Source organism: Phascolarctos cinereus, unplaced genomic scaffold (genome assembly GCF_003287225.1).
Source record: "Phascolarctos cinereus isolate Bilbo 61053 unplaced genomic scaffold, phaCin_HiC Scaffold_9;HRSCAF=440, whole genome shotgun sequence".
Lineage (NCBI taxonomy): Eukaryota > Metazoa > Chordata > Mammalia > Diprotodontia > Phascolarctidae > Phascolarctos > Phascolarctos cinereus.
Genome location: NW_027556402.1, coordinates 39,270,311 through 39,297,416, shown reverse-complemented (window position 1 = coordinate 39,297,416; position 27,106 = coordinate 39,270,311). Strand labels below are relative to the sequence as shown.

General features: G+C 36.7%; 1 protein-coding gene across 4 annotated transcripts in view; it reads left to right on the top strand.

Moving 5' to 3' along the window:
* SMARCAD1 (SNF2 related chromatin remodeling ATPase with DExD box 1) overlaps positions 1-27,106 on the top strand; it is a 96,938-nt gene that overhangs the window by 11,923 nt on the left and 57,909 nt on the right. For all 4 annotated transcript variants that reach the window (XM_078148302.1, XM_021008410.2, XM_021008411.2 and 1 more), the window contains exons 3-6: positions 3,098-3,275; positions 5,397-5,547; positions 9,429-9,492; positions 19,158-19,261. In XM_078148302.1, coding sequence (XP_078004428.1) covers positions 3,098-3,275; positions 5,397-5,547; positions 9,429-9,492; positions 19,158-19,261 — 497 coding nt within the window. The remainder of the gene's footprint in view (positions 1-3,097; positions 3,276-5,396; positions 5,548-9,428; positions 9,493-19,157; positions 19,262-27,106) is intronic.

Below are 27,106 nucleotides of genomic sequence, written 5' to 3'. Positions count from 1 at the left end.
TTTCTTGAACTTGTACTAGTTGGTTAGATTGATGTTTAGGTGAGAAACAGGAAGAAATGTTTCGTTGTGGAAAGCACCCAGTCCGTGGAGTTAAAACTGAGTGTGAGGCTCCTAGCTGATGGACCTTTTGGGTCTGCATTAGGTTTGGGCTGGATGATCCTTCTAGTCTTAAACGTCCTGTGATGCTGTGAAAATGGAGATTTGTGTTGTGAATTGTCCAGTGTTAAAAAAATGCTCGAGCACTATCTTTTCCTGACTTGTGTTAGGTTTTTAGGACAAAAAGAAAAGAGGATGACTTTATATATTACAATAAATAGACGAATCAGAAGAAAGATAAAGGAAAAAATTACACATAAAATAGAGGATTTCCTAATCAGCTCTCTCCAATTTAAAAATTTCTGTTAAAATACAGCACCTTGCTTATTATGAAATTAAAAAGAAATAGAATGTTTGGCAATTTAAAAAAAACTGAATTAACTGAGCTTTAAGCTTTGAAAGAGATAGTGAGGCAGGGAGCATAGATCCTCCTGATCGAAGAGGCATCAGTCTCATATTGGTCAGCTTGAAATAAATTGGTGCTACTTGTTTGGGTGGAAGACTTGTTAGCCTCTTCTTAGGTGGGGAAGCCTGTACAACTGGCCTTCCCCATGGTGTTCATAAATAGGACGATGCCTGTCCTCATGTTTTTGTACTTTTTTTTTTACCACAGAATTTTTAATATTTTAGAACTATTTCCCTCAAAAAGATAGTTAAAATATTCAATTATGTAGACCCCAAAGAGCGTCCTGGCTCTTGATATGTAATCTTAACTTTTTCTTTTTACACACACATAGAACCACCACTGCCCAGTTGCAGTAGTTGGTGGGGTCCAAAGCTTTCTGGTCCTCCCCCCCCTCTTTTTTAAATCCAGAAGGAGACCATGAAAGTCTGTTTTTGCATACAGTAACAGCCAAATTGAGTGGCTGGAAGGGATGGTTTGTACATGAAGCCCCATCCTTTACCCTTGGCTTAATTGGTGCCCCTGTGGGAACATCTGCTCTTTATGCCCTTCCAGAAGTCCAGAGGCATGGGTTCCTAACCCTGCCTTAGACTCTTAAAACTCTGGCCAAATCCTGGGGAGGAATAATGCTTCAGTGTCTTCTTAGGGTCCTTTTAGTTCTACATCTATAACCCAATGATCATACCACATTAAGTAAGAGAAATCTCTATCTTCTGTTTATAAATCAAAAAAGAATTTTGCCATGACTGAGAAGCTCCAATGGTTATCACTTCAGTTTTCTTGTAAAGTAAGCCTTAAAGAACCATTGCTGTGATATTTAAACCCTTGGCCTATTCCAGAAATCTCTTGAAGTTTCACAGGTCACTCACCTCTTTCTCTAATTAAATTTTCTTTTCCTCAAGCAGCAATATTCAAGTTGAATTTTTAAAGTACTGATAATTTTTATTATAAGTTTTTTGTGATTTAATGAATAGTAGTGTTTATATTTTTTTTCATTTCTAGTATATAGTAAATATCTTAGCTAGATTATAGATTAAATAGGACTTTTTGAACCAGCCTGGAAACCTGACCACCATAACATTATTTCTTTGGCAAAATGTGTTCATTATTCAAAATAGCTGACTTAGAGAAGAACTTAGGAATATATAACCCATCCATTTATAATTTTACATGTACTGGATTATATGATCTGGAGCTTCCTGTATCCTGAATGTAACAACTTATCCTTTTCTTATTGACTCATCGTCATCATTTTGAAAATGGGATACTTGTGCTTGTTTTGCTGCAAGTGCTATTTGGTGGTGGGACGTAGCTGGCCATCATTCTTCTATATGCTTTGCACACTGCATTATTAGAGAATCTTTTGGGCTTACCACAGTTTCTGACTGTAGTAGATGCTTAACAAATATCTTTTCCTCTATGAATAAACATCTTATTAATTTGGTAAAACCATTTACAGGATAGAGTATGTTCAGAAATTAATTGGGAAAAGGACCCATATGTACAAAAATATTTATAGGAGCTATTATGTAGTGACAAAGAATTAGAAACTGAGGGGATACGCATCAGCTGGGGATTGTCTGAACAAGTTGTGGTATGTGATTGTGATGAAATACTACTGTAGTATAAGAAACGATGAAGGGGACAGTTTTTTAAAAAAACCTGGAAAAGTTTATGTGGACTGATGCAGAAGTAAAATGAGCAGAACCAGAACAATCTACAACAGTAACAGATCAACTGTGGAAGATGTAACTGCTCTGATCAATATAATAATCTAAGTCAGTTCCAAAGGACTCATGATGGAAAAATGCTGAACTGAGTGCAGATTGAAGCAGAATTTTTTTCTCTTTATTTTTCTTGCCCTTTTTTTTTGTGGGACATGGTTCATATTGAAATATGTTTTGTGTAACTTCATATGTATAATGGTTATGTTTCTTGCCTTCTCAGTTGGGTGAGGGAGGGTTAGAGCTCTTTATCTGAGATCCTATGATCTTGTGAATATGGTATAATTAATATAGCTTAAAAGCCTTAGTTTTGAGGTGGAATTTTGACGTAGGTGAAGAGGTCATTGGAGAGGGGTTGGAGTTTTTATTGTAAAGAAGAAGGCATAAATAAAAACTGAGAATTTGGGAAACAGGAGATGTTGGTGAGGTGCCATCGTAGAAGGTTTGGGGATATTGGAGTGCACCATTGGTGCCTAGAGGTGGAAGAGTAGTACGGAAATGGGAGGGTTTCGAGGACAAATTTCGCAATTTTGCTTACGGCAAAAAACTACTCTTTGCTCTCTTTTGTGATATACCCAAGTCCTATAATTTCTCTTTTAGTAGCAAAAGCAACCAAGTCACGTTTGGGAGATATTTTAGTCATTATTAAATAATAATAAGGGTCTTGGGGACCTTTGGAAGTCATCTACCCCCCACTCATTCTGTAAATGAAGAAATGGTCTCAGATATGAAGTGACTTGCCAGATTTGTCATATAAATAGTGACTTGGGATTTGAATGTCTACATTGTCCTGTATCATTTTGTTATAAGTAGAAGTGTAAGCTTTGCGATCTAAATGTCCTTAATAAATAACTTTTTTTTCTTCCTCATACAGAGGATTCCAGTGTACCAGAAACTCCAGAGCCTGAAAGAAAATCAGATGTATCATATTTCAGGAATCAGAAAGGAATACAGTTTATTGATTTATCTTCTGACAGTGAAGATTTTGGCTCCCCAAATTGTTCCAATAGAAATCAAGACGAAAAGTCTGAAAGAGAACCAGTGATTATAGTGTAAGTAGGATATTTTATTTTACAGTCATGAAATATTTGCAGCCCATTTTTTAAGTGACATTTTATGAATGATCCAGGTGTCATACTTGTCCTTTCTTTTAGTTTCGCCATTTCTTTGGTTTAAGGTAGACCTTAGACCAAATATCACTTTTTTTTTTTTAGTTAAAGAATGCATTACCCTTCTCATCCAGGCGGCAAGTACAGAGGCCACTCATGGGTTCATTTCCACTATTAATCCACATTGGAGCTTTGACTTCCTCTTTTTCTGACATGGACCAGTTCTTGCTTCCCAAGGCTACTTAATGGTCCTCTGTTCCCAGGGGCTTCATCATCCTGATAACAAATTTAGTGAGGACACTCCATCAGCTTACTCTACTGCAGCTCATAACTCCGGAGTTCAAGAGGTACCATCCTCAGCCACTCTGGTAGTTGAGATTGCAGATGTGCATTGCTATGCATAAAAAGTTTTACTTTTTAAGGAAGTTTTCATGCATGCAGTCTCTGAAGAAATTTAACTCCCTATTTAGCTTATAAGTAAATTTTGTATTTAGTTAGCTTGAACATTATAGGTATTTATTTCACTCTGTGTGTGTGTAAAATAAGCAGAGTAATAGGCATTCTTTAGCAGAAACATCCAAGTGATAACACAGGTCATGTTATACTCATTTGGAGTAATTGGGGAGAGAGGATGTACACACTCACACATATACGCTTTTTGTTGTTGTTTTTGTATGTTTTAGAGGGAGACTAGGATATCCCTTCAGCTGATTCTAAGAAAAGCTAGGTTTGTCAATAGAACTTTTCATGTCCATTGAATAATTTTTATTAGACTATGAATACTTAGATAAGGAAATATTTCTTTATGGAGAAAAGTTTTCAATTGTGAAATCTGGTATTTGGGGATAATTGTTACTTTAGTTTTTTAAAAATTTTATCTGCTTTGTATACTCAAATGAAAATTTGTAGTTTTATTTAAAAAGACGTGTTATTTTTTACTTTTTCTGTAATAGACATCAGTTTGTTGGCCTGAGGATATCATATAAAAATAACAGACCACAAGAATTGGACTTATTCTATAGGGGTCAGAACTGTTTAACGTTGAAGGTTAAGAGGAGCTTTCTGAACAGATAACTGTTGTAAAATAGTATGGTGGTGAGGCCTACTTTACCAGAATTGTTCATACCTTAGAGGCTGGAAAACTATGAGTGATGTAGACTTGATTCTTATTTTGGTAAGAGTTAGACTGACTTCTGAGTTCACATCCATGGAACCTGGGATTCTATTATTCTTTGTTCACATGATCTCTGAAATTCTTTCAAAATGCTAATGATCTTTAGTTTACCCCTTGTCTTCTACCCCCCATGCAGGCATAATGACTTTTTCTTTTGTCAGTGATTCAGAATGTAATGAACATTCAGAGTGAGCATTATCAGGATATCTTCAGTCACTTAGGTAGACTTTACTCATCTCCCTTCTAAAAAATCCTGCCATCATCCTGTCTCAGGAGCACTAGGACAGCAAGCATTTTATATAAAAACTTGACGGGAGGGAGAGGAGAACATACAGGAGGTAGACAGCATAGGTCAAGTTGCATAGTCCTGTTTTTCCTCCTCCCCTGTACTTCTAATGAACAGTTTCAGAGGGAAAGAAGATTGAGAGACCGAAGATAAGGCAGAGTTCTGTAGGCCTCATTCACTATTCCTCATAGATAGGCAAATTGAGTCAATGTCAATAGTGTGTATGTGTGGGAAATGTTGACTTATGCACTTAACTGTTCATTCATGAAAAAGTTCTTAACACATTTCTGATAAGTATGGGCTGATCTTAATGGCAAAAAAGAGTTTTTTAAAAAATATTTTGTGGAGTGCATTATAGGGAAAACTCTCATTTCTTCAACTGCTAATGCCCTCCGTTTCAAACCCTTAACAGTTTTGCATGTGTTTGCATTTATTCTCTGTATGCCTATAATTATCCTTGTCCTACCCCATTAGCATGTTTCATTGTATCTCCAGCACCTGGCCCACTGTTGGCACATAGTAGTACGTTAACAAATACTTGTTTATTATTCAAAGTAGCACTTTTAATGAATTGAAATGTCTTTAATCCTGAAAATGATGCCAGTTCTGAGCAATCTGAAGATGAACAGACTGAAGAGTATCACGATATGACACAGAGAAATGATGATATCTCAGAATTGGAAGACCTTAAAGATGCAAAGCTTCAGACTTTGAAGGAACTATTTCCACAAGGAAGTGACAGTGATTTAATTAAGGTAACAATTCGTTTTGGCCGGTGGGGGGGAGGACCTCTTCCCATGACTCTGTTAGAAATTGTTGCTGACCATTTTTAAATGTTCTGTGTTTGGGGATGCAGACATAGTAAAATGTATTAACTTTTATATTTTGGGCAAATACCATTGTGTTGTGTAATAATGCCATCATGTAATATATAATGTGTTATTGTAACACAATTCAATATTGTGAAATAACAAATGCCAATAATGTACTTGTCTATATGTAAACAGCTTATATTTTCATACACACGCACACACACACACACACACACACTCGGGCAGGGGATAATCCCAAATATTTTTGTCTTGTGCATTATTCTTGTGTGGCCCAGTTCTGTGATTTATTGATGTAAATATGTAAATGTAAACTAGGAAAACCTGATGAGAAAACACCAGCCACAGACTTGTATACCTTGGAGCACTGAGGGACTTAGTGACTTGTCCCTCTCCTGCGAGGACACATGGCAGGAATGGAAGAGCCAGGCAGTCTGTCTGAGAATGGCTCCCCATCCTACCCTGCCCTCACCCCGGTTACTCTGCCTTCTAATGTACTGGCTTGGTGATTTCATTATATAGGTGACCCTCATTAGACAAGTCATTTCACTTCTCTGGGCTTCAGTTTTCTTATCTGTGAAATGATAGTATCAAACTAGATTCCATACAAAATCCCTTCCATTTCAAAAGCTGTGATACTAGGAATCAGTGTGTTTTAATGGACAGGAGTTAATACAAGTGTCTCACATTATAAGAAAAAAAAAGCAAGTCATAATGAAGTCTGTTAAGCAGGATGTATATAGTGCAGTACAGTGGGGAAAGCCCTGACTTTGGATCCAGAGAATTAGGTTTGACTTCTGGCTTTGCCACTTTTTATCTGTGTGACCTTGGAGAAGTCTCTTTACTTCTTTCAGCTTTATTCTCTATATCTGAGATGGTGGTGGAGCTGATGCGAAGGGTGTCACGGCTGGCCTAGATGACATTTAAGTCTACTTGAAGCCCAGAAGTTTTAGATTCTATGTTGTATATTCTCTGGATCCTTGTTACTGTAACTTTTTTCAGGTTCCAGCAGTGTTATCTTAGTGCTGACCCTGAGAATGATGGCCAGGTGATTAGTAAGAGGAGTGTGGTTGTTTAGGTAGGTAGGCTCTGTCTTGTCTTTAGTCTTTTAGTCTTTTTTTCAGTCTTTTGTATGGCAAGTCAGGGATGCTGTGGCTGACAGTGCAGCAGTGACATAGCTTAAGACTCCAAAGTAAGCTTCTGCGTGAGCTCCAGCTTCCTATATGACTAATGTGTTGGAAAACAACAGTATAAAGCTTAAGAAAGGTCCAGGCTTCATCTTCTCCTGCCTTGCCAAGGTTTTATATTGGTTCATTAAGGGGATTTTTTTTTCTATTTCTGGTTTTACAATTTTTTTGGTAGAAAAAGAGACTTTAGTGGATGAAATTTCAGTTCATATTTTATTCTTATGGCAGTAATGCTGGTTTTTAGGTGAATCATGCAAATTTGATAATCTGGATTGCTCTTATCGTTCATCAAGATGGTTTCCTTAAAGTACTCTATTTTAAATACAAGATAATGTATATGACGAAAGTGCAGAGTCGGTTATGGAGGCAGCAAGATGGCGTAGTGGATAGAGTGGAGGGCCTGGAGTTCAAATCCTGCCTCAAACACTGGCCGTGTGACTAGACCAGTTGCTCATTCAGCCTTTGAGTACCTGAGCTTCCTTATCTGTAAAACTATACCTACTACCATTCTGCCTGGATTTGAGGACCAAGTGGGATAATTGTGAAGGGCTTTGTGAACCTGCAAGTGCTAAGCAATTCCAGCTATTATGTTAATGTTCTAGATGGGTACGTTTAACCAGTGTATCCTTAAGTGGCATTGGTAGACAGAGCCACCTGGCTAAGTATCTTAGGAGCTCCAGCTGCAGAATGTTAAACGAATGTTATGGGTTTATAAATTAATGGTTTGTGTATAGTGATTAAGCATTCAACAAGAAAGTTTTTAACATTTTTAAGCAAAATGCCTTATACAATACAGTGATTCAAGACAGTTCTGAAGGTGATGAAAAATGCTATCCATCTGCAGAGAAAGAACTGGAGTCTGAGTGCAGATCAAAGCATACTTTTTCTTTACTTTCTTTTTTTCTTGTTTTTTTTTTATAGTCTTTTCCTTCACAACATCAGTAATGTGGAAATATGTTTGCATGACTGTACATGTATAACCTATATCAAATTGCTTGCCTTCTTAATAAGGGTAGAAGGGAAAGAGGGAGAGAATGTGAAACACAAATTTTTTTTTAAGGCAATTGGGGTTAAGTGACTTGCCCAGGGTCACACAGGTAGTAAGTGTCAAGTATTTGGTCTGAGGTCGGATTTGAATTCAGGTCCTCCTGACTTCAGGGCCCATGGTCTATCCGCTGCGCCACCTAGCTGCCCTGACACAAATTATTTTCAAAGAATGTTAAAAATTGTTTTTATGTGTAATTGGGGAAAAACATTAAATCAAGAAAAAAATGCCTTATATAAATAGAAAATTACTCAAACAGATACAGCAGGAAATTTGACTTTTTTGCTTTTTTGAAGGTAGTAGGTTTCAGTATCTTTTAAAGGTATTTTAAAAAGCTTGGACTATGGGACTAAAACAGAATTGATTATGCTTGTACTAAAGAAAAAACTGCATTGGGTATTTTATGGATTTCTTATTTTTTTATGCCACCTTCATTTCCAAATGTATCCATTCCACCTCTCCTCCTGCATTCCCTATAACAAAGAACAAAAGAGAAGGAAAAGAAGCAGTTCTACAAGGCTAACAAATCACCTCAATCTGATGGTGGTGTCAGTGTTCCCAGCTCTGCAAAGAAGAGGAGGAGGTGCTGTGCCCTGGGCATTTAAGAGAGGCAGAAGTACTTAAGACGTATTGCAAAGTTGAACGTGTAGAGTTTGAGCTAGTTGGGAAGAAGTCAGAGCTTTTTAAAAAAATTAAGATTATTTATCAGTTCAGTTTTTTCTCTGTAATCAAAATTCAGATTTAAGCTCTGACTTCTTCGCAGCTACTTCAAACTCTACATATTCAACTTTGCAGTATATCTTAATATTACTGTGTGGATAAATAAATAGAAAATCTAACATGTTGAACCTTTGGAAAGTCTAAAATATTAACTGTGATTTTATAATCAGTTTGCTGTGGTGGACTTATTAATCAAATCCCTGCTCTGGTGTGACTCTGACCAAGTTACTTCAGTTTTCCTGGGTCTAGTTTCTTCAATCTGTAAGGTAAAGAGATGGCACGAGAGGTATTTATAAAGGCTTTTCCTTTTTTTAAATTCAGTGATCCCATGTGAAGAATTAATACATTGAAACATTTAATGATCAGGAAAAAAGAAGATGATTGACTTTTTTCAGAATGTGTGTGTATCTGTGTTTCAGTGTTGTGTAGCTACACACACACACACACACACACACACACACAATGCTTAGGCATGAAGCAGAGAGGTTTTAACTTTTATGAAGGTAGTGGATAGTAAAGGGGGGTAGTTTTTGAGGCCTTTGTGTTTTTGCCTTTCATTGTATCACCCATCACTTCTCATAGTAGCACAATGTCTGACACATAATAAGGTGCTTTCTAAATGCTTGGGGACTGAATGATTATTTTTGAACTTTTTTTCCCCTCACATTTTTGAAAAAAGTGTCAAGAATGAGTAAACGCAAAGCTTTGGCTTATATTATATATCCTTATGCTTTTCTCTTATCGATCTATGGTGTTTATTCTTTAAATATCTCTATCTCTGTTACTTAGTAAACTTGGCTTAGGATTTTTGCTTACTTCTCACAATTAACTTTTTCTCTCTTTTTTTTTATCAGTTAATTGAATCAACAAGTACAATGGATGGAGCAATAGCTGCTGCACTGCTGATGTTTGGTGAAGGTATGTCTGACTTGCTATTAAGTTGGGTCAGTTAAGAAAACTGTATAGGAGTAAAGAGCTCTTCTCTGAAAGGATCTGTCATGGCCAGCAATTGCCATGTTCAGAATCCTGTTATTTCTTTCAACTCTGCTTCCTTATACTTATGGTCTGAGCTTTTGCTCTTAAAACTTGTCTTATTTTCCAGAAAGTCATACTCATCCCATATCTCTAAAATTTAGTGTGTTCTCAAAACAGTAATTTTTCATTTATTTGTAATCAGTTACCTGCTTTAAAAATAAGTTGTCATTCTGTTGTAAGAATTACTTTATTCTTCTAGCGTCATCTTTAGCTTTAGTGATTTGGAGGCTTTGGGAAATCTTAGCACATTAAAGCCTCAACTGACTAAAGTTATTCCTAGCTTTCATCTATCCTCAACATATATACCTGTATATGTATCGGTGTGTGTATACACACCTATTTTTTGCTTTTTGGTGCAGAAAGATGTAGCTCAAAAGAAACAATTTCATTGGATCATAGATTTAGAGCTGAAAAGGATGCTAGGGGTTAAGAAAGGTGACCAAGGAACATCCAGGGTCATGTCTTATACTTTCATCGTATATATTTGCATTTCAGATTGATGTTTGGCATAAGTGACCTTGAAACACTGAAAAATCATCAAACCCAGAATGTTTGCTATTCTCATTAAGTAAGGATAATGCCTTTGGCATTTTAAAAAGATTTTCAATGAATTGAAGTAAAACAAGTTTTTATGCCTCAGTGGGGTTTTGTGGGCTGTATGATATTGGTCATCATAGACAAATTACATAACCACAGCAAAACACTGATTTCAGGTAAACATTTATTAAGTACCTGCTTTGTGCTAGACACTGCAGTAATCATTGAGGATGCAGAGAAAGGGAAAAGATGGTTCCCTGCTTTTAAGGAGCTCACTCACAGTGTCATGGAAGACAAGCAAACAGTTATGTACAGAGCAGATACATACACAGTAAATTGGAGATGATCAACAGAGGGAAGGCACTAGAGTTAAGGGGGATTGTGAAAGGCTTCCTGTAGACAGTGAGATTTTAACTGTTCCCACAAGGAAGCCGGGAGGTAGAGATAAGGGGGGGAGAGGGTTCCAGATATAGAGGCCAGCTTGTGAAAATGCCAGGAGCTGTGTCTTATTCAGGGATCAACAAGGAGGCCAATGTCACAGGTTCACAAATTGTATGGCGGAAGAGGAAGTCTGAAAGGTATAAGGGTAGGAAAATTGTAAGAATCTTTGGATGCCAAAAGATAATGTATTTGATCTTGAAGGTGATAAGGAGTCAATGAGTTTATTGAGTAGAGGGTGACATAGTCAGACCTGTAATGGTGGAAGATCGTGTTAGCTGATGAGTGCAGGATGAACTAGAATGGGGAGAGACTTGTGGCTAGAAGACCAGCCAGCAGACTATTGTAGTAGTCCAGGCTTGAGATGAAGGCCTGTACTGGGGCTGTGGCAGTGCAGGAGTAGAGAAAGGGGGCATATATGAGAGGTATATAAAATCTGCAGGCCTTGACAGTGGGAGTGAGAGAGAGTAAAGAATCAAGGATGATATCGAGGTTGTACGCATGAGTAGCTGAGAGGATGATGTCAGTAATAATAGGGAAGTTAATAAAAAAGAGGAGAAGCTTTTGGAGGAAAAGATAATGAATTCAGTTTTGAACATGTTGAGACTACGAGACATGCAGTTCAAGAAAAGAGGCAGTTGGAGATGTGAGCCTGGAGGTCAGAAGAGGGGTTAGGGCTGGATAAATGGATTTGAGAATCATCAGTGTAATTGAATTCACAAGAGCTGATGAGATCGTGAAGTGAAAAAGTTTAAAAGAAGAAGAGAAAAGGGCCCACGATAGAACTGTGGGGTACCCTACTGTTATGCATGACCCAAATGAAGATCCAGCGCAGGAGATGGAAGAGATGGTCACATAGATATGAGAAGAACATGGAAAAAATAGTGTCACAAAAACCTACCAGAAGAAAGTATAAAGGAGAAGAGAGGAGTGGGCCCTTCTTTGGTACTGTCAGTCAGCATCAAAGACTGCAGAAAGGTCAAAAAAGAAGAGCATTGAGAAAAGGCCATTAGATTTGGCGACTAAAAGATTGTTAGTCATTTTCAGGGAACAGTTTCATTTGAATGGTGAGGTCAGAAATAGACTGTAGAGAGTTACAAGGAAACTGAGAGGAAAGGAAGTGGAGTACCTGTTGTAGATGGCCTTCTTAAAGGGAGGAGAACTGTGGGATGCTAGCTGGCAGGGATGGAGGGATAAAATGAAGGGCTTTTAAAGACTAGGGAAACATGGACATGTTTATAGGCCATTCTACACCGACTAAACTGGAGCACAGCTTGAAAACTGCTGTTCTTTTAAAAAAAAAAATTTTTTTAAAGTGCTGTTCTGCCTTAGGGAGGCTGTACCTCGATATTGTCAGCTTGAACCTCCTTGGGAAAAGAATACACTTGACCATTACAGTGTTGTCCTCAGTCTTTAACTTAAGGCCAAGAATTTATTAAATTTATAGGCTTATTCATACAATGAGGTTAATTATGCTCTTTCTTTGTAAAGTAACTCTGTGATTTAATTGTAGCAACTAGTAATAAGATTCAAACACCAGAACTCAAATATAGTAGAAAAAAAGAAAAAGAAACATATCATAAACTTAAATATCAAAACTTAATTACAAAGAAAAAAAGCATGTTGTTAGCACAGCAGAACATATGAGAGGATTCAAAATATGTGCAATAAATTTTCATTTCAAGAGAGACTGTATGATAAATATTACATGTTGTGTTGAGAGCTGTCCATCTTTTCTGCTTCCTTGCAAGTTATCTTTTGTTCTCTGCTGTGCATTTTGTTCTTTTTTCCCCCTTTCCAGCCCTCCTCTTCCCCTCCAACACAATTAAGTGCAGATATATTTTTATAGATAGATAGATACACTTACACATATACACATACATACATATATATATATATATATATATACATACATACATAAATATATATGGACATATACTTTCCCTGACAAATTCTACACCTGATCTTTATGTTTGTGCTTATCTCTTATTTCCTATCCCTCCTGACTCCTAGTTTGTTTCTACCCTCTACTTGCTTAGCTTGCCCCTCTTTCCCCTCACTGCAACTAGTGTTTTAAAAGTAAAATTCTGTGCATGCTCATCTTTGACATTTTTACACTAAAATGATAATTTTGAACTTTTGTATATATAGTACAGATTTTGCCTTCTAGCCATTTTTATGTACTTGAAGGAATCAGGCATCATACCATTACCTAAACTGCTCTGAGAGCAGATGTTTAAGGTGGTAAAATTCTTTATTAACTAAAATTACAGCTCTTGCTCTTTTTAGGCAAGAGTAAGCATGTCTAAGTGAATTGGCATAAATCATCTGACTTGAGGCACGTTTTTTAGACATGGAAATGACACTGAACACCTGCCTTCTTGCCTCAACAAATAGGTTTCTTTTTATAAAACGAATTCAATAGATTAGGTGAAGAAGAGGTGAATTCTCCTATAGTAAATTTTCTTTATCGCACAAAGATCAGGAATATATCTCAGTACATTAATTAGGTTATTGAAAGAGCCTATAATAGCCTTCAAAATTATCATGGTATATCAAAATGAGCACTAGGTAATTCTATCAATAAGAATTTATTAAGTCCTTACTATGTGCCAAGCACTGTGCTAAGTTCTAGGAATAGACAGAAATGCAAAAAACAGTTTCTGGTCTCAAGGAGCTCACAGTCTAATAGGAAAGACAACACACAAACAGCTATGTACAGGTTTTAGAGGTTAAAAGACCCAGATTCTAGCATTGATTGTGCTACAAACTGTTGTGACTTTGGCAAGTGAGAAGAGGGTCATATGAAACTGAGTTGGATAAGATCCTCTATAATTCAGAAGTTTTCTGGTCTGGTAAGGAGTGTTATTGAATTAATAGTTGGGAATATACTTTTCCTTCTTCTAAAATTACATTGTGGGGCAGGGGAGGGTGGACCAGTACTGTGATAGGTTATGGATAGGATACATATGATTCTGAAAAGTGTTATATTTTAAAAATGCTTTAAAAATTTTACAGTTCACTCTTCTTATATAATATTGCTATAATATTTATTTTAAAATGTCACTTTTTGAAAGGTCATCCATATATATCACATTCTGCACATTATTCATTCAGCATATTTCTTTCAATTATGAATTTTAATAGGAGATGACAGCTGGGTTATTAACAACCTTCTTATTTTTATTTTAACATGGTGCTTCTGTTTTAGCACAGCTAGGACTTGTGGCGGTCTTTGCCTGTAGCAGACAAAAGTGAAAACTTAGATACTACGTAGGTAAAAGAAGAGTGACTCATATAGAATTATATAGCACTTATTAGCAAATTTAGAACTTACTTTTCTGTCTTCAGTGATTCTTTATTGGTTGCATTACTCTGACCTTCACTCTTGGAGTGTAACTCCCAGTGTAACAACATTCAGATCTCTGTCCTAAAAATCACACAAACCTTTCCTCTCCCTTGTGATCCCTTTAAGCTACTGTTTGTGCTTCTAAATTTTGAGGAGTCTATGCTTACTCCATTCTGCCCTTTTCTTTCTTTCTTTTTTTTTTTTAATTTTCAATTTATTATTTATTTTTAGCATTCTTATCTTTTTAAATTTTGAGCTCCTGATTCTCTCCCTCTCTCCCACTCCCTACCCTACCCACTGAGAAGGCAAGCAATATATCAGTTATACATGTGAAATCATGCAAAGCATTTCTATATTAGCTATATATGTATTTTTTAAAAGCAAGAAAAATAAAGGGAAAAATATGCTTCATTTTGCACTCAGTTCACTAATTCTCTCTCTGGAAGTAGATAGCATTTTTCATCATGACTCCTTTGGAATTGTGTTTAGAGTAGCCAAATCTTTCACAGTTGATCATCATTAAAATATTTCTGTTGTTGTGCACAGTGATCTCCTTGTTTTCTCACTTCACTTTGCACACAGTGCATATAGGCCTTGCCGTTTTTCTGAAATCATTCCCCTCATCATTTCCCACAACACAACAGTACTCCCATCATAGTCATATGCCACAACATGTTCAGCCATTCCCCAATTGATAAGCATCCCCTCATTTTGCAATTCTTTGCCACCACCAAAAGAACTGCTATAAATATTTTTGTCCATATAGGTCCTTTTCCTTTTTCTTTGATCTCTTTGGGATACAGACCTAGTAGTGGTATTTCTGGGTCAAAGGGTATTGCACACTTTTATAGCCCATTGGGCTTAGTTCTAAATTGTTCTCCAGAATCGTTGGACCAGTACACTACACCAGTAGTTCATTAGTGTACCTATTTTCTCTTTATCCCCTCTAGCATTTGTCATTTCTGATAGGTACCTCAGAGTTGTTTTAATTTGCCTTTCTCTAAACAGTGGTGATTTTTAGAGCATTTTTTCATATAGCTATAGGTAGCTTTGATTTCTTCTGAAAACTGCCTACTTATATCCTTTGACCATTTGGGTAATGCCTTATTTTTATACATTTGGCCCATTTCTGTGGTTAGTACATTTTTGGGAAATGAGGTCTTTACCAGAGAAACTTGTAAAATATTTTGATATTACTTCATTTTCTGTGGTACCTTTTAGCAAAATGTAGTTTCTCAGATTATCCCTTTTAACTAGATCTGTTTTTACTTTTGCTTTGTCTGAGATCATGATTGTTACCCCTGCCTTTTTTATTTTAACTCTGTGTGTCTTTCTGTTTCAAGTGTGTCTTTTATAAACAGCACATTATTGGATTCTAGTTTGTAATCCATTCTATTATCTGCTTATGTTTTAAGGGAGAGAACATCCCATTCTCATCCACTGTTATGATTACTATTTCTCTCCACGTATTTCCCTTTATCTCTTTTTCTTCTGTTTCTTCTTTTCTCTCTCTTTAAAAGTCTATTTTCCTTATAACCACAGCCTCCTTTAATCTGTCTTCCCTTTTCTTATTTCCCCCTTCTCTTATTCCCTTCTTGTTTCTCTCTATTGGGTAAATTACATTTCTATACCCAGCTGGGTTTGTATATATATTCTTCTCTCTTTGAACCAATTCCAATGACATTGAGGTTTAAACATTGCCCACCCCACCACCAATTTCCCCTCCACTGTAAAAGCTCTTCTTTGAGTGCCTCATATATGTGAGAAAATTTTCCCCATTCTACCTCTCTCTTCTACTTTCTTCCAATACATTTCTCTTTCTCACCCCTTCATTATTTTGGAGATCATTCATATTCATGACCTCTATGTAAATTCCTTTTTATTTAGGATTTACTTTTATCATCTTTCCCATATAGGAATGTAAACAGTTTAACTTTATTGAGACCCTTAGGATTACACTTTCATGTTTACCATTTTATGCTTTCCTTGAGTCTTATGTTTGAATGTCAGATTTCATATTTACCTCTGGTCTTTTCATAGGGAATTCTTGAAAGTCATCTTTTTTTTTTTTAAATTAATATCCATTTTTTCCCAGAAGGATTATACTCAGTTTTGCTCAGTAGGTTATATTTGGTTGTAATCCAAGCTCCTTTGCCTTTTGGAATATTATTCCAAGTTGTCGCCCCTCACTCTTCTCCTTTTACATAGAAGCCACCGAATCTTTTGTGATTCTGACTATGGCTCCACAGTATTTGAATTATTTCCTTCTGGATGTTTGAAATATTTTCTTTTTGACCTGGGAGCTCTGGAATTTGAATGGTTTTCATTTTGCAATCTCTTTCAGGAGGTGATTGGTGGATGCTTTCCATTTCTATTTTTACCTGCTGATTCTAGAATATCAGAGCAGTTTTCTTTGATGATTTCTAGAAATATGATATCTAGGCTCTTTCTTTGATCATGGTTTTCAAGTAGTCCAGTAATTCTTATGTTATCTCTCCGTGATCTGTTTTCTAGGTCAGTTATTTTTCTGATGAGACACTTCACATGTTCTTCTTTTTTCATTCTTTTGACTTTGTTTTACTGTTTCTTGATGTCTCATAGAGGCATTAGCTTCCACTTGCCCAATTCTAATTTTTAAGGAATTATTTTCTTAAATGAGTTTTTGCACCTCTTTTTCCATTTGGTCAATTCTCTTTTTTAAGGTGTTATTTTCTTCATATTTTTTGTACCTCTTTTACCAAGGTTTTAACTTTTTTCATAATTTTCTTGGATCATAATTTCTTTTCCCAATTTTCCCCCTACTTTCCTCTACTCCTTTTCTTTTAACTCTTCCAGGAATTCTTGTTCAGCTTGAGTCCAATTAGCATTTTTCTTTTCGGATTTGTTTGTAGCTTTTTCCACATTGTTGTCTTCTTCTGAGTTTATGTCTTGGTCTTCCCTATCAGCTTAGTAGTTTTTTATGGTCAGGTTCTTTGTTGTTGTTGTTGTTGTTTAATGTTTCCAGCCTATTTCTTGACTTTGAACTTTATTTTAAAGTTGGGTCTCCTTACCTGGAGGTAGGAAGGTACTGCCTAAGCTTCAGGCCTTTTCATACTGCTGTTTTCAGAGCTAATTCTGAAAGGTGATGTGATCCTGGAAAGGAGGTATGATCACTGCTCTCCTGGTCTGCTTTCTGGTCTTTAACCAGAAAGTACCCCATGTCCCCTGCAGCTCCAAGTGCTTTGGAACAATTGAACAGAATCCCTGCTTCCTGGTGACCAACCACCAGCACCTCTCTCCACCCTGGGACTGCAACCCAGAACTGTGTAAGGTCAATAGAGTTGCCAATTAATGCCAGCAAAGAGTCTCCTTTTTTTGGTGGAGGGGGGGTGAGGCAGTCGGGGTTAAATGACTTGCCTAGGGTCACCCAGCTGGTAAGTATCATGTGTTTGAGGTCAGATTTGAAGTCAGGTCCTCCTGACTTCAGGGCTCATGTTCTGTCCACTGTGCCACCAACTGTGGCGCCTCCCCCCCCATCTCTTTCTAACCAATTGTCCAACCCCCTTAACATCTCTGGGCTGAGAGCCTCCACCCCAGGGTCACAATCTTCTGCTGAACTCCTGTTGTTTCTTAGGCTGGAAAAGTATCACACCCTGACTTTTTATTGGCTCTGACGCTCCAAAATTTGATGTGAAATATTATTTTAGAGTTGTTGGAGGGCCATGTTGAGAGAGTTCAGCTATGTTGCCTCTGATCTGCCATTTTGGCTCCAAGGACTCTGACCATTTACTTCTTAGCCTTTGCATTCTAGCTTTTAACCTTAACATTTTATTGAAACTATTTTAAAAACTACTGATACTTTTTTTTTCCTTCATTGGCTTTAGAGTTCCTCAAAGCTTTCTCTCTTCCCCTTCCCCTTTTTTCTCTTCCTTTCCTTCCCCCTCCCCTTCTTCCCGTTTTCCTCTTCTCCTTGTCCAAGTCCTGATTTCATCTCCACAATCTCCCATCTTTCTTCTCTTCACCATCTTAATTGAAGTAGCTTCTAAGCATCTCTCTTTCCCCATCCAATTTATCTTGCACATTGTTGCCAAATTAGCTGCCCTCATGCACAAGCCTAATGATGTCAGTCTGCTCTTCAGAAATCTTCAGGTCACTAAATTTATTATTATTCCTTATTGTCTACTAAAATAAAGCCTAGATTTCTGGCTTTGGTTTGGTTTGGTTCCAACCTGTCTTTGCGTCTGTTTTTTACAACACACATTCCGTGCTTTCCCACTATTGTGATTTTGCTCATACTGTTACTTATTCTTAGAATGACCCATCCTTCAGCTCAAATGCCTCTGTGCAGCTTTCCATAGTTCTTCCCACCTAAAAAGAGATTTCTCCTTTATCTGATCTAATTTCTTTTTGACTTACCTTCATATAGCAATTAGTTTTCAGTGTTTCATCTCTCCACGCTTCCATCCTTGGACTGTAGCCAATAAAACACAAACTCTGAAATGAACCACAAAATGGCACCAAAAAGTAGGAGAGAGGGTGGGGAAGTGGAGTGTCTTGCTGACATCTCTGTTTAGATACTTCTTTTCACTTTATTAATTCACCATTGAGGTCAAGAGCTCCAGACAGGATATTTTTATAAAGACCTGTCCAGACAAAAGATATAAGTTAAAATTTATCAGTATAATAGAGTGCTCTATTCTTAGTTTTAAATGTTATGAAATATATTACTAATTGGTTAGTGACTTTATTTGTCTCTATTATAATAGCAATTTAAAATATACATACATACAAACATACACACATACATGCAATTCATAATGGCTCTTGTTTGCTTTTGGCAAGCCAGTTGGGGTTAAGTTAAGCCCAGGGTCACACAGCTAGTAAGTGTTGTGCCTGAGTTCAGATTTGAATTCAGGTCCTCCTCCTCCCTCTGGGGCCCGTGCTCTATCCCCTGCACCACCTAGCTGCCCTCATGATGGCTTTTTTTAACTTTTTTTTTTTAACTTGTTTCAGGAACTTTACATGAGCCTTTGTTACCCAAGGGCTGCTGGTTGACCAGTCATGTTGAGTAGACAGGAATTCAAAAAAACATTTTATTTATCTGTTACTTCTAGTTAGAGGAAAGTAACTTTAATAGAAAAAACCCTTACTTGGAATGGGATTTTACTCGTGTTTGACAGTGTTTAATTATATGGTTTTGTTGCAGCATTACAAGGTTTTAGTGTGGTTTTTCTGTTTTTTAAAGGTATACCTCGGAAAAGAAAATTAGATTCATCTTCCTCATACACCTCTGAAGATGATGAGGATGATGATGATGATCAAACTGTAAAAAGGAAACGGTTCAATCCTGTAAGTTATACTTTACTCTTATTTTTTGGCTCAGGATCCTATATAGTAGCTGATGCTGTTTTTGAAAACATGCCAAGTCTGAAATGAGCACTTCCTTAGTAAATCATTTCTTGGTTAATAATCCCATAAGAAAGTTTCCCCTTTCCCCCCCCAACCATTTGTGAGAGTTTTCCTCCGTGTTTTTTTGTTCATTTGTTTGTTTAGAATTCTACCAGTATTCTGAGTTATAAAATGTTTTGAAGACCCATAGTGGTTAGAAACGTGGCAACAGTAAATACTCTTTGGGAAACTAACCATGGTTTTGATGGTTTGACAGACCATTTTTAAAGTAGGAATTTTGAATGAAGACGTTAAAAGGCATGTTGGAATAATCTAAAGTGGTCTGAGTCTTGAAAAAAATTCTGAAGTCTAATTTATCAAATATCTTAATGGGTTTAAAGGCACAGGTAGCAGATTAACATGGTATTCCTTCTGTTCCTCATTGATCAGTCATTATGTTTTGAATGTCTCTCACTTTTCTGTGTTTATAATATAGCTGCCACTACCTGATAACCTTTATTTGGTTTAATAGACTTTTATGAAGTAAGCCTTTAGCACCTTCAGACTTGTATTTTTTAAAAATTTTGTTCTGAATTTAACAAACATTAAATGAAATGGGCATTTTCATATATATATTAGAAAAGAAAAAGAATTATATGTTTATAAATGAAACTCTGTTGTGTACAGCTTGTTTTTCTATTTAAATTTATAAATCAGTGTCCTGTACTTCCTTCTGTACAATGCATTAAAAAAAAGATGCCTAAGTGACCCTCTCATTTCCCCCCCCCACTTTATCCATTTCTCTCCATTCTCCTTTCCCCCACTGAATAAAAAAGATGTAATTTTTGTAACAAATATGCATAGTGAAACAAAACAATTTCCCATATTTTCTGTGTTGGAAAATGTATGCCTCTTAAATCGGAATCCTAAATCCATCACCTTTCTTGTGTTGGGTACCATGCGTGATAATTTATAATCTGGAAATAAAATTTTTCTGTTCCTTGTGAAATCGACTCTTGTGGGGTAACAAAATAGCAATTTGATGCTGTGATCTTAATCATAAGACACTGGGTTAATTGAAAAAAAGGTTAAAATATTTGAAAATTAAAACATATAGCAAAGTCTAGCATGCATCCTTTTATTTTCATCCTAGTAAAACTTTTTGTAGAAAAGAAAAAACACTCCTAAGTTTTTACTCACTGCGTGCAGTGGCTGGTGACAAAAAAAAAATTGTCATCTAAAGTCTGCTTTGTCTTTTTGAAATCTTCAGTGAATTAGCAAATGAAAACAAGTGTCCTAATTAGGGCATAGGCATTTTTTAGGCACACTATGAGAAAGTCCCATCAGTCTGTTGTATAAGAAATAAATTTTGAATTTGAGGTCTATATGTCTTTCATTCCTTTCTAGAGGATACTTAGTAAAAGATTAATAAAATCTTGCGCATCTTAAGCAGTAAAATAGCAGTCCAACTCTCCAGTTTCTTGATCTACATTTAAGGAGAGTGATTTGCAGAGTTGTACAAATTCCATCATTAAATAACCACTGGAACTCCTCATCAGCAGTAGTAGTAGTAGCAGCAGCAGCAGCAACAGCAGCGATAATGATAGTGATAATAAAATGGTTACTGCTAAGGCTGTGAAAGGTCTGCTCTTGAAGGATAGCTAGTCAGTTTAGATTTGTGTAGCCACACTATTTGTAGCTGCCTTTTGAAGTCATTTATATGTGGAATTAGTCAAATCAAAGAATAGAATAAGTACATGAACTTAATTTTTTTCATTATTTGTGATTGTGGTTAAATTTTGAGCCAAGACATATGAAAATCTGTCTCAGTTTGGGGAATTCCCTCTTTCCCCCAGTTGAATTCAGATAAAGCTTTTTACAAAGTGATGATTAGGACTAATAGCCTGTTGAATGTGGCTCTTAAAATGTATAACAGATTAATGATTTCCTATTTTCTTTTTCATTAGATTCTTTTGTTCCCCCAGAAACTATTGGATTTCCTGAAATAACAATTCCAAACATTCTGGACAACAGTGTTAAGTTTAACAGCCTCTGATAATACTCCTGACATCTTTTGTGTGTGTGTGTGTGTGTGTGTGTGTGTGATATGTGGAGAGAGAGAAATACACACATTTATATGTATATTTTAAATCAAGTAGCAGTTTATACTGTTTGAAACCAACAGTGTTCTAGGTGATTTTGAAGGCAAGAGAAATGTAGTATGAAATGGACAGCTAGCTTTGAGACTGGTTCTCATAAGTCAGAGTATAGTTTACAGAATTGCAAAATTTGAGAGTTGACAGGGACCTCAGTGGCTTTCTAGCACAATGCATACCTGAAAGAAACCTGTACCATAACATACCTGAGAAGTGGACATGAAGTTTCTTCTTAAAGATCTCCAATTAAGTGAAAACTACCACCCCTTCAGGCCTGTTTAACCTTGGTACAGTTCTTGGTGTTATGATCTTTTTCCTGGTGTCTAGCCTATATTCATCTCTGCAGCTTACACGCATTGATCCTGGTTCTGCCCTTTGGGCTAAAAAGAACAAATCTAATCCCTCTTCCACGTGATACCCCTCCAGATACTCGAAGACAGTTATGTCATCCCTGAGGCTACTCCAGTCTGAATATTCCCAGTTGCTTCACTCAGTTGCACATGAAATAGAGAATAAAATCAGCCTCTTACGTTGGTCTAAAATGGCTATACCTTTCTCCAAACTACCATGTAAAATCAAAATGCAGCACTTAGTTGATAGGATATATCTGCACACACACACACACACACACGCGCGCGCGCGCGCACGCTTTACCTTTGGAAGAAATCTCATTTTGATGGAGTAGCCAGTATGAATGATATGTATGTGTATACACATATGTGCGTATTATTAGTATGGGATATCAGTGTTGTGGACTTTCAGGAGAGGAAGTGAACGTTGTCATAGGATCATAGGTTTAGACCTGGAAAGGTATGTTAGAGATCACCTTGTCCAATTCCCTTATTTTCCAGAGGAGGAAATTCAGATCCCAAGAGATTAAGTGATTTGGCAGTACATGTAGTTAGTAACAGAGCCAAGATTAGACCCTAGATGGTGACTTCAGGACTGCAGGACCGGGTGACCTGGAAGGATCGTGGTTTCCTTAAAAGAAATAGAGCAGTTTGAAGGAGAGTTTAGTTTGTGGGGAGTTCTGTTTTGGACATGCCAAGTTTATCTTAACTCCTTGTATTTAAGGAAGAGTAGATTTAATTAGAGCAAGACAGGAAGGTAAGTAGAAATGCTTGAGAGGGGAAGGCTGGCTTATATGAATGTAGTGTACTAAATGTTCAACAATGGGGCATTCTTAACACTAAGCATAGATAATCTCATGAGCAGGGATTGTTTTTGTGGCTTTTCTTCCTTTTTTTTTTCCTTTTTATACCCAGTGCCCAGTTCAGTGTCTTACATGTAGTAGGCTCTAATACATGTCATGTCATTTATTAACTCTGTGTCAGGCACTGTGCTAAGAGTTGGGAATATACAGAAAGGCAAAAATAATTCCAACTCTAAATGTGGAAACTTACCTATGTATAGATAAGTATGTCTATGTTTATCATGTTCTTACCATGGATAAATAGCGTCAGCTGGAGATAGTCCCAGAGGAAAGGCATTAACGTTAAAGAAGATTGGGAAAATCTTCTTGCAGAAGCTAGAGTTTTAGCTGAGACTTGAGGGAAACCAAGAGGCAGAGGTGATAAGGGAGAGAATTCCAAATGTAGGGACAGCCAGTGAAAATATACTGAGCCAGAAATGGAACAAGGAGACGAGACAGGGAGGTCACCCAACAGGTCACTGTAATGGTTCCAGGCATGAAGTGATAAAGAGAGCCCATATCAGGATGGTTGCAAGGGCAAAGGACAGAAGGGTACATAGAGGAGTGATGTGTTTGAAAGCAGAGAAACAGGGCTTGGCAGCTGATACGGGAACAGGGTAAGAGAGAATGAGGAATTGAAGATAACATCTGGCTTGTAAGCCTTAGTGATAAGCCTTACTAATAGGAGAGTTAGGAAGAGAAGAGGGTTTGAGGAGGAAGAGAATGTGTTCAATTTTGAACATGTTTGAATTTAAGATGTCTATGAGACATTCGCTTTTAGGTGTTCAATAGGCAGTTGAAGATGGAAGCAGTCAGGAGAAAGCTTAGAGTTGGATAAAGATCCGAAAATCACTTGCACAGAAATGATCGTTGAATTCTTGGAAACTGATGAAATCACCAGTGGAAATAATTTAGACTAAGAATGAGAAGAGGGCCCAGGACAGCCTTGATTAGGGAACAGGGGACAGGATGAGCTTGCTGATTGTGGTTGATTGGTTTATTCTAATTTGTATTCCATATAGCACCTCGCACAATGTTGATGCATAGTAGGCATGTTTTAAATACACTTTTTAATGGTATTTCTTTGGGGGATCTGTTTCCTTTTTTGACTCATTATTTCTTTTGCCCCCTATTTGTGAGTATTTGCTGACATTGGCATAGGTCCTGTTTTTCCTCTTTACTCTTTCTGTTGATAATCTCATCAGTTCCCAAGATTTTAAGTCTTCCAGGCCCGTAACCTTGGCATATCCTCACTCTTCCTTTTCTTACGTATCTCATCAGTTACCAGATCTTGCCGTTTTCTGTTCTGTGACATCTCTCTTTTCTGACTCCATTCCTCCTCACAAAGCAGTTTCTTAGTTCAACCGTACTTTTCACCTAGATTATTGCAATAGCCCTTTATTTCCTAGTCACAGGTCTCTTTCCACTTCAGACTATCTTACGTGGTACTGCCAAAAATGAATTTCCCTAAGGGCATATCTGGCCATGTTCAGTCTCCTTCAGTGAGTCCCTCTTGCCTCTAGGATCAAATAGAAACTCCTCTGTTTACTTTTTAAAAGTTCATACAAACTATTCCCAACCTATTCTCCACCCTGCATTCTATAATGAAGCCAAAGTGTTCATCTCTCTATTCCTCACACAGGGCACTCCATCCCTTCTTCATACCTTTGTACTGGCTTTTTCCCATACTTGGAATACTTTCTTTTCTCACTTCTGCCTTTTAGAATCCCTCTCTTCAGGTTATAGCTGAAACACCAACACCTTTCTCAAGACCTCCAGTTGTTCTCCTTCCCAAAATACCCTGTATTTGATTACTTGTATTTTGTCTTTATATATATTTTTTTAAGTAATATTTTTCCAATTACATGTGAAGACAATTTTTAACATTCTAAAAAAATTTTGAGTTCCATATTTTCTCACTTACTACCTCCCTGAGAGAGTAAGCAGTTTGATTTAGGTTATGCATGTGCAGTCATGCAAAACTTATTTCCATATTAGTCATGATGTTAAAGAAGACACAGACAAAAGAAAAAAAATGAAGACAGTGAAAAATAGTATGCTTTGTTCTGCATTCAGACTCCATCTCTGGATATAGATAGCGTTTTTCATTATGAGTCCCTTGGAATTGTCTTGGATATTGGATATTGTCTTGGTATTGCTGAGAAGAGTTAAGTTATTCACAGTTGATCATCATATGGTATTTTTGTTACTGTGTACAATGTTCTCCGAGTTCTACTCATTTCACTTTGCATCAATTCATGTCTTTCCAGATTTTTCTGAAATCAGCCTGCTTGTCATTTCTAATTTTTTTTTCTGCTTGTCATTTCTTAAGCACAATTGTATTCCATTACAATCGTATACCGCAACTTATCCAGCCATTCCCCAGTTGGTGGGTATTCCCTCAATTACCAATTCTTTGCCACACAAAAAAATGCTGCTATAAATATTTTGTATGTGTAGCTCCTTCTCCCCCTCTCCCCTTTTTTTAATCTCTTTGGGAAACATTCCTAGTAGTGGTGTTGCGGGGTCAAAGAGTATGCACAGTCTTATTATAGTCCTTTGGGCATAGTTCCAAATTGCTCTTTGGAATGGTTGGATCAGTTCACAATTCTACCAACAGTGCATTAGTGTTCCAGTTTTCCCACGTCCCCTCTAACATTTATATCATTTTCCTTTTTTGTCATATTAGTATTAGGTGGTACCTCAGAGTTGTTTTAATTTGCATTTCTCTAATCAGTAGTGATGCAGAGCATTTTCTCATATGACTATAGATAGCTTTGATTTCTTCATCTGAAAACTGCCTGTTCATATGCTTTGACCATTTATCAATTGGGGAATGGCATATTATGCATTTGACTCAGTTCCTTATATATTTGAGAAATGAGACATTTATCAGAGACACTTGCTATAAAAATTGTTTCTTAGCTTTCTGCTTTCCTTGTAATCTTGGTTGCAGTTTTTTTGTTTGTGCAAAACCTTTTAAATCTAATATAATCAAAATTATCTATTTTATGTGTTGTAATACTTATCTCTTGTTTGATCATAAATTCTTTCCTTCTCCATAGATCTGACAGATAAACTATTCCTTGTTCTCCTAATTTGCTTATGTTATCCCCCTTTATGTCTAAATAATGTACCTATTTTGACCTTATCTTGATATATGGTATAAGATGTTGGTCTGCATATATATTTGTACATATATTTAGTCTGTATTTGCTTATATATAAGAGGTAAGATAAGTAGTGGATGAGAGAACCAGCTTTGAATCCATGAACACCAGCATTCCAGTCCCACCTCTCTGGCACATACTAGCTGTGTGACTTAGAGAAAGATGGAAAGACAGAAAAAAAGGGAGCATTTCTGAAGGGCCTGCTCTATGCCAGCACTGTGCTAAGTGCTTTACAAATATTATCTTAGTTGATCCTCAAACAACCTTGTAGGTAGTTGCTATTACTACCCCCATTTTACATTGGAGAAAATTGAGGCAGACAGAGGTCACTTGACTTGGTCATACAGCTAATAAGTGAGTGAGGTCACATTTGAACTTGAGGCTTTCTGATTCCAGGCTCAGTACTCTATCCTGCTTCCTAGCTGCTCAGTACAAATTTCTTAACTCATCTGTTGGAATCTCTTTAAGATTATAAATTGCAGAGAAGGTGCTGACCTACATTGGTAGCGGGAATTTACTATCTGGGACATCCTATACCAATTTAATCACAGGTTCAATCCCTATTCGTGTTTTTTTTTACACACACGCACACACGTACTCCTCCACCACAGGAATGTAAGTCCCTTGTGAGTAGAGATTGGTCTTTTCTTTGTACTTGTATCCTAGTGTCTAGTAGGGGCTTAACAAATACTTGCTGATTGAGTGCTAATTGAATTTAAGCAGGCAAGATAAAATCAAGCAGTTGCCTGCAGTTTTTGAACATTTTCTTCCCTTTTCTCTCCATTGACACTGGCTACTTTAGTCTGTCATTGAAGTATACAAATTATAGCTACTTTGCTTCTTCTCCCCCCCCCCCCCCCCCCCCCCCCCCCCCGCACTGTAGTATCCTTTGAATTTATATGTATAATTAAGTCCAAACACAAAATGGACAAAGGAGGTAAAACTAAACTTAGTTTCATGAGTAATTGAGACTGAATGAGGATTCAATTATGAGTAAAATGGAGTGCTTGTAATTGTAGGTTTCATTTATCCATACTAATTTTTTCTTCTGTTATTGTAGATCTTCAGGAATTTGTTGTGGGTTGGTTTGTTGGGTTTTGTTTGTCTTTTAAGAAGATCTGAAAGCTTATTTTCATACAAAATATATCAAATTAACTTCCTATAAAATAGTCCAGTTGGAATTATTGTAAACATTACCTAAAGAACTATTGATAAATTGATATTTTTATAAGTAAATTGCTCTTTAACACCTGACAAAGAAATTCTATTTTTAATTACCCACTGTTTTT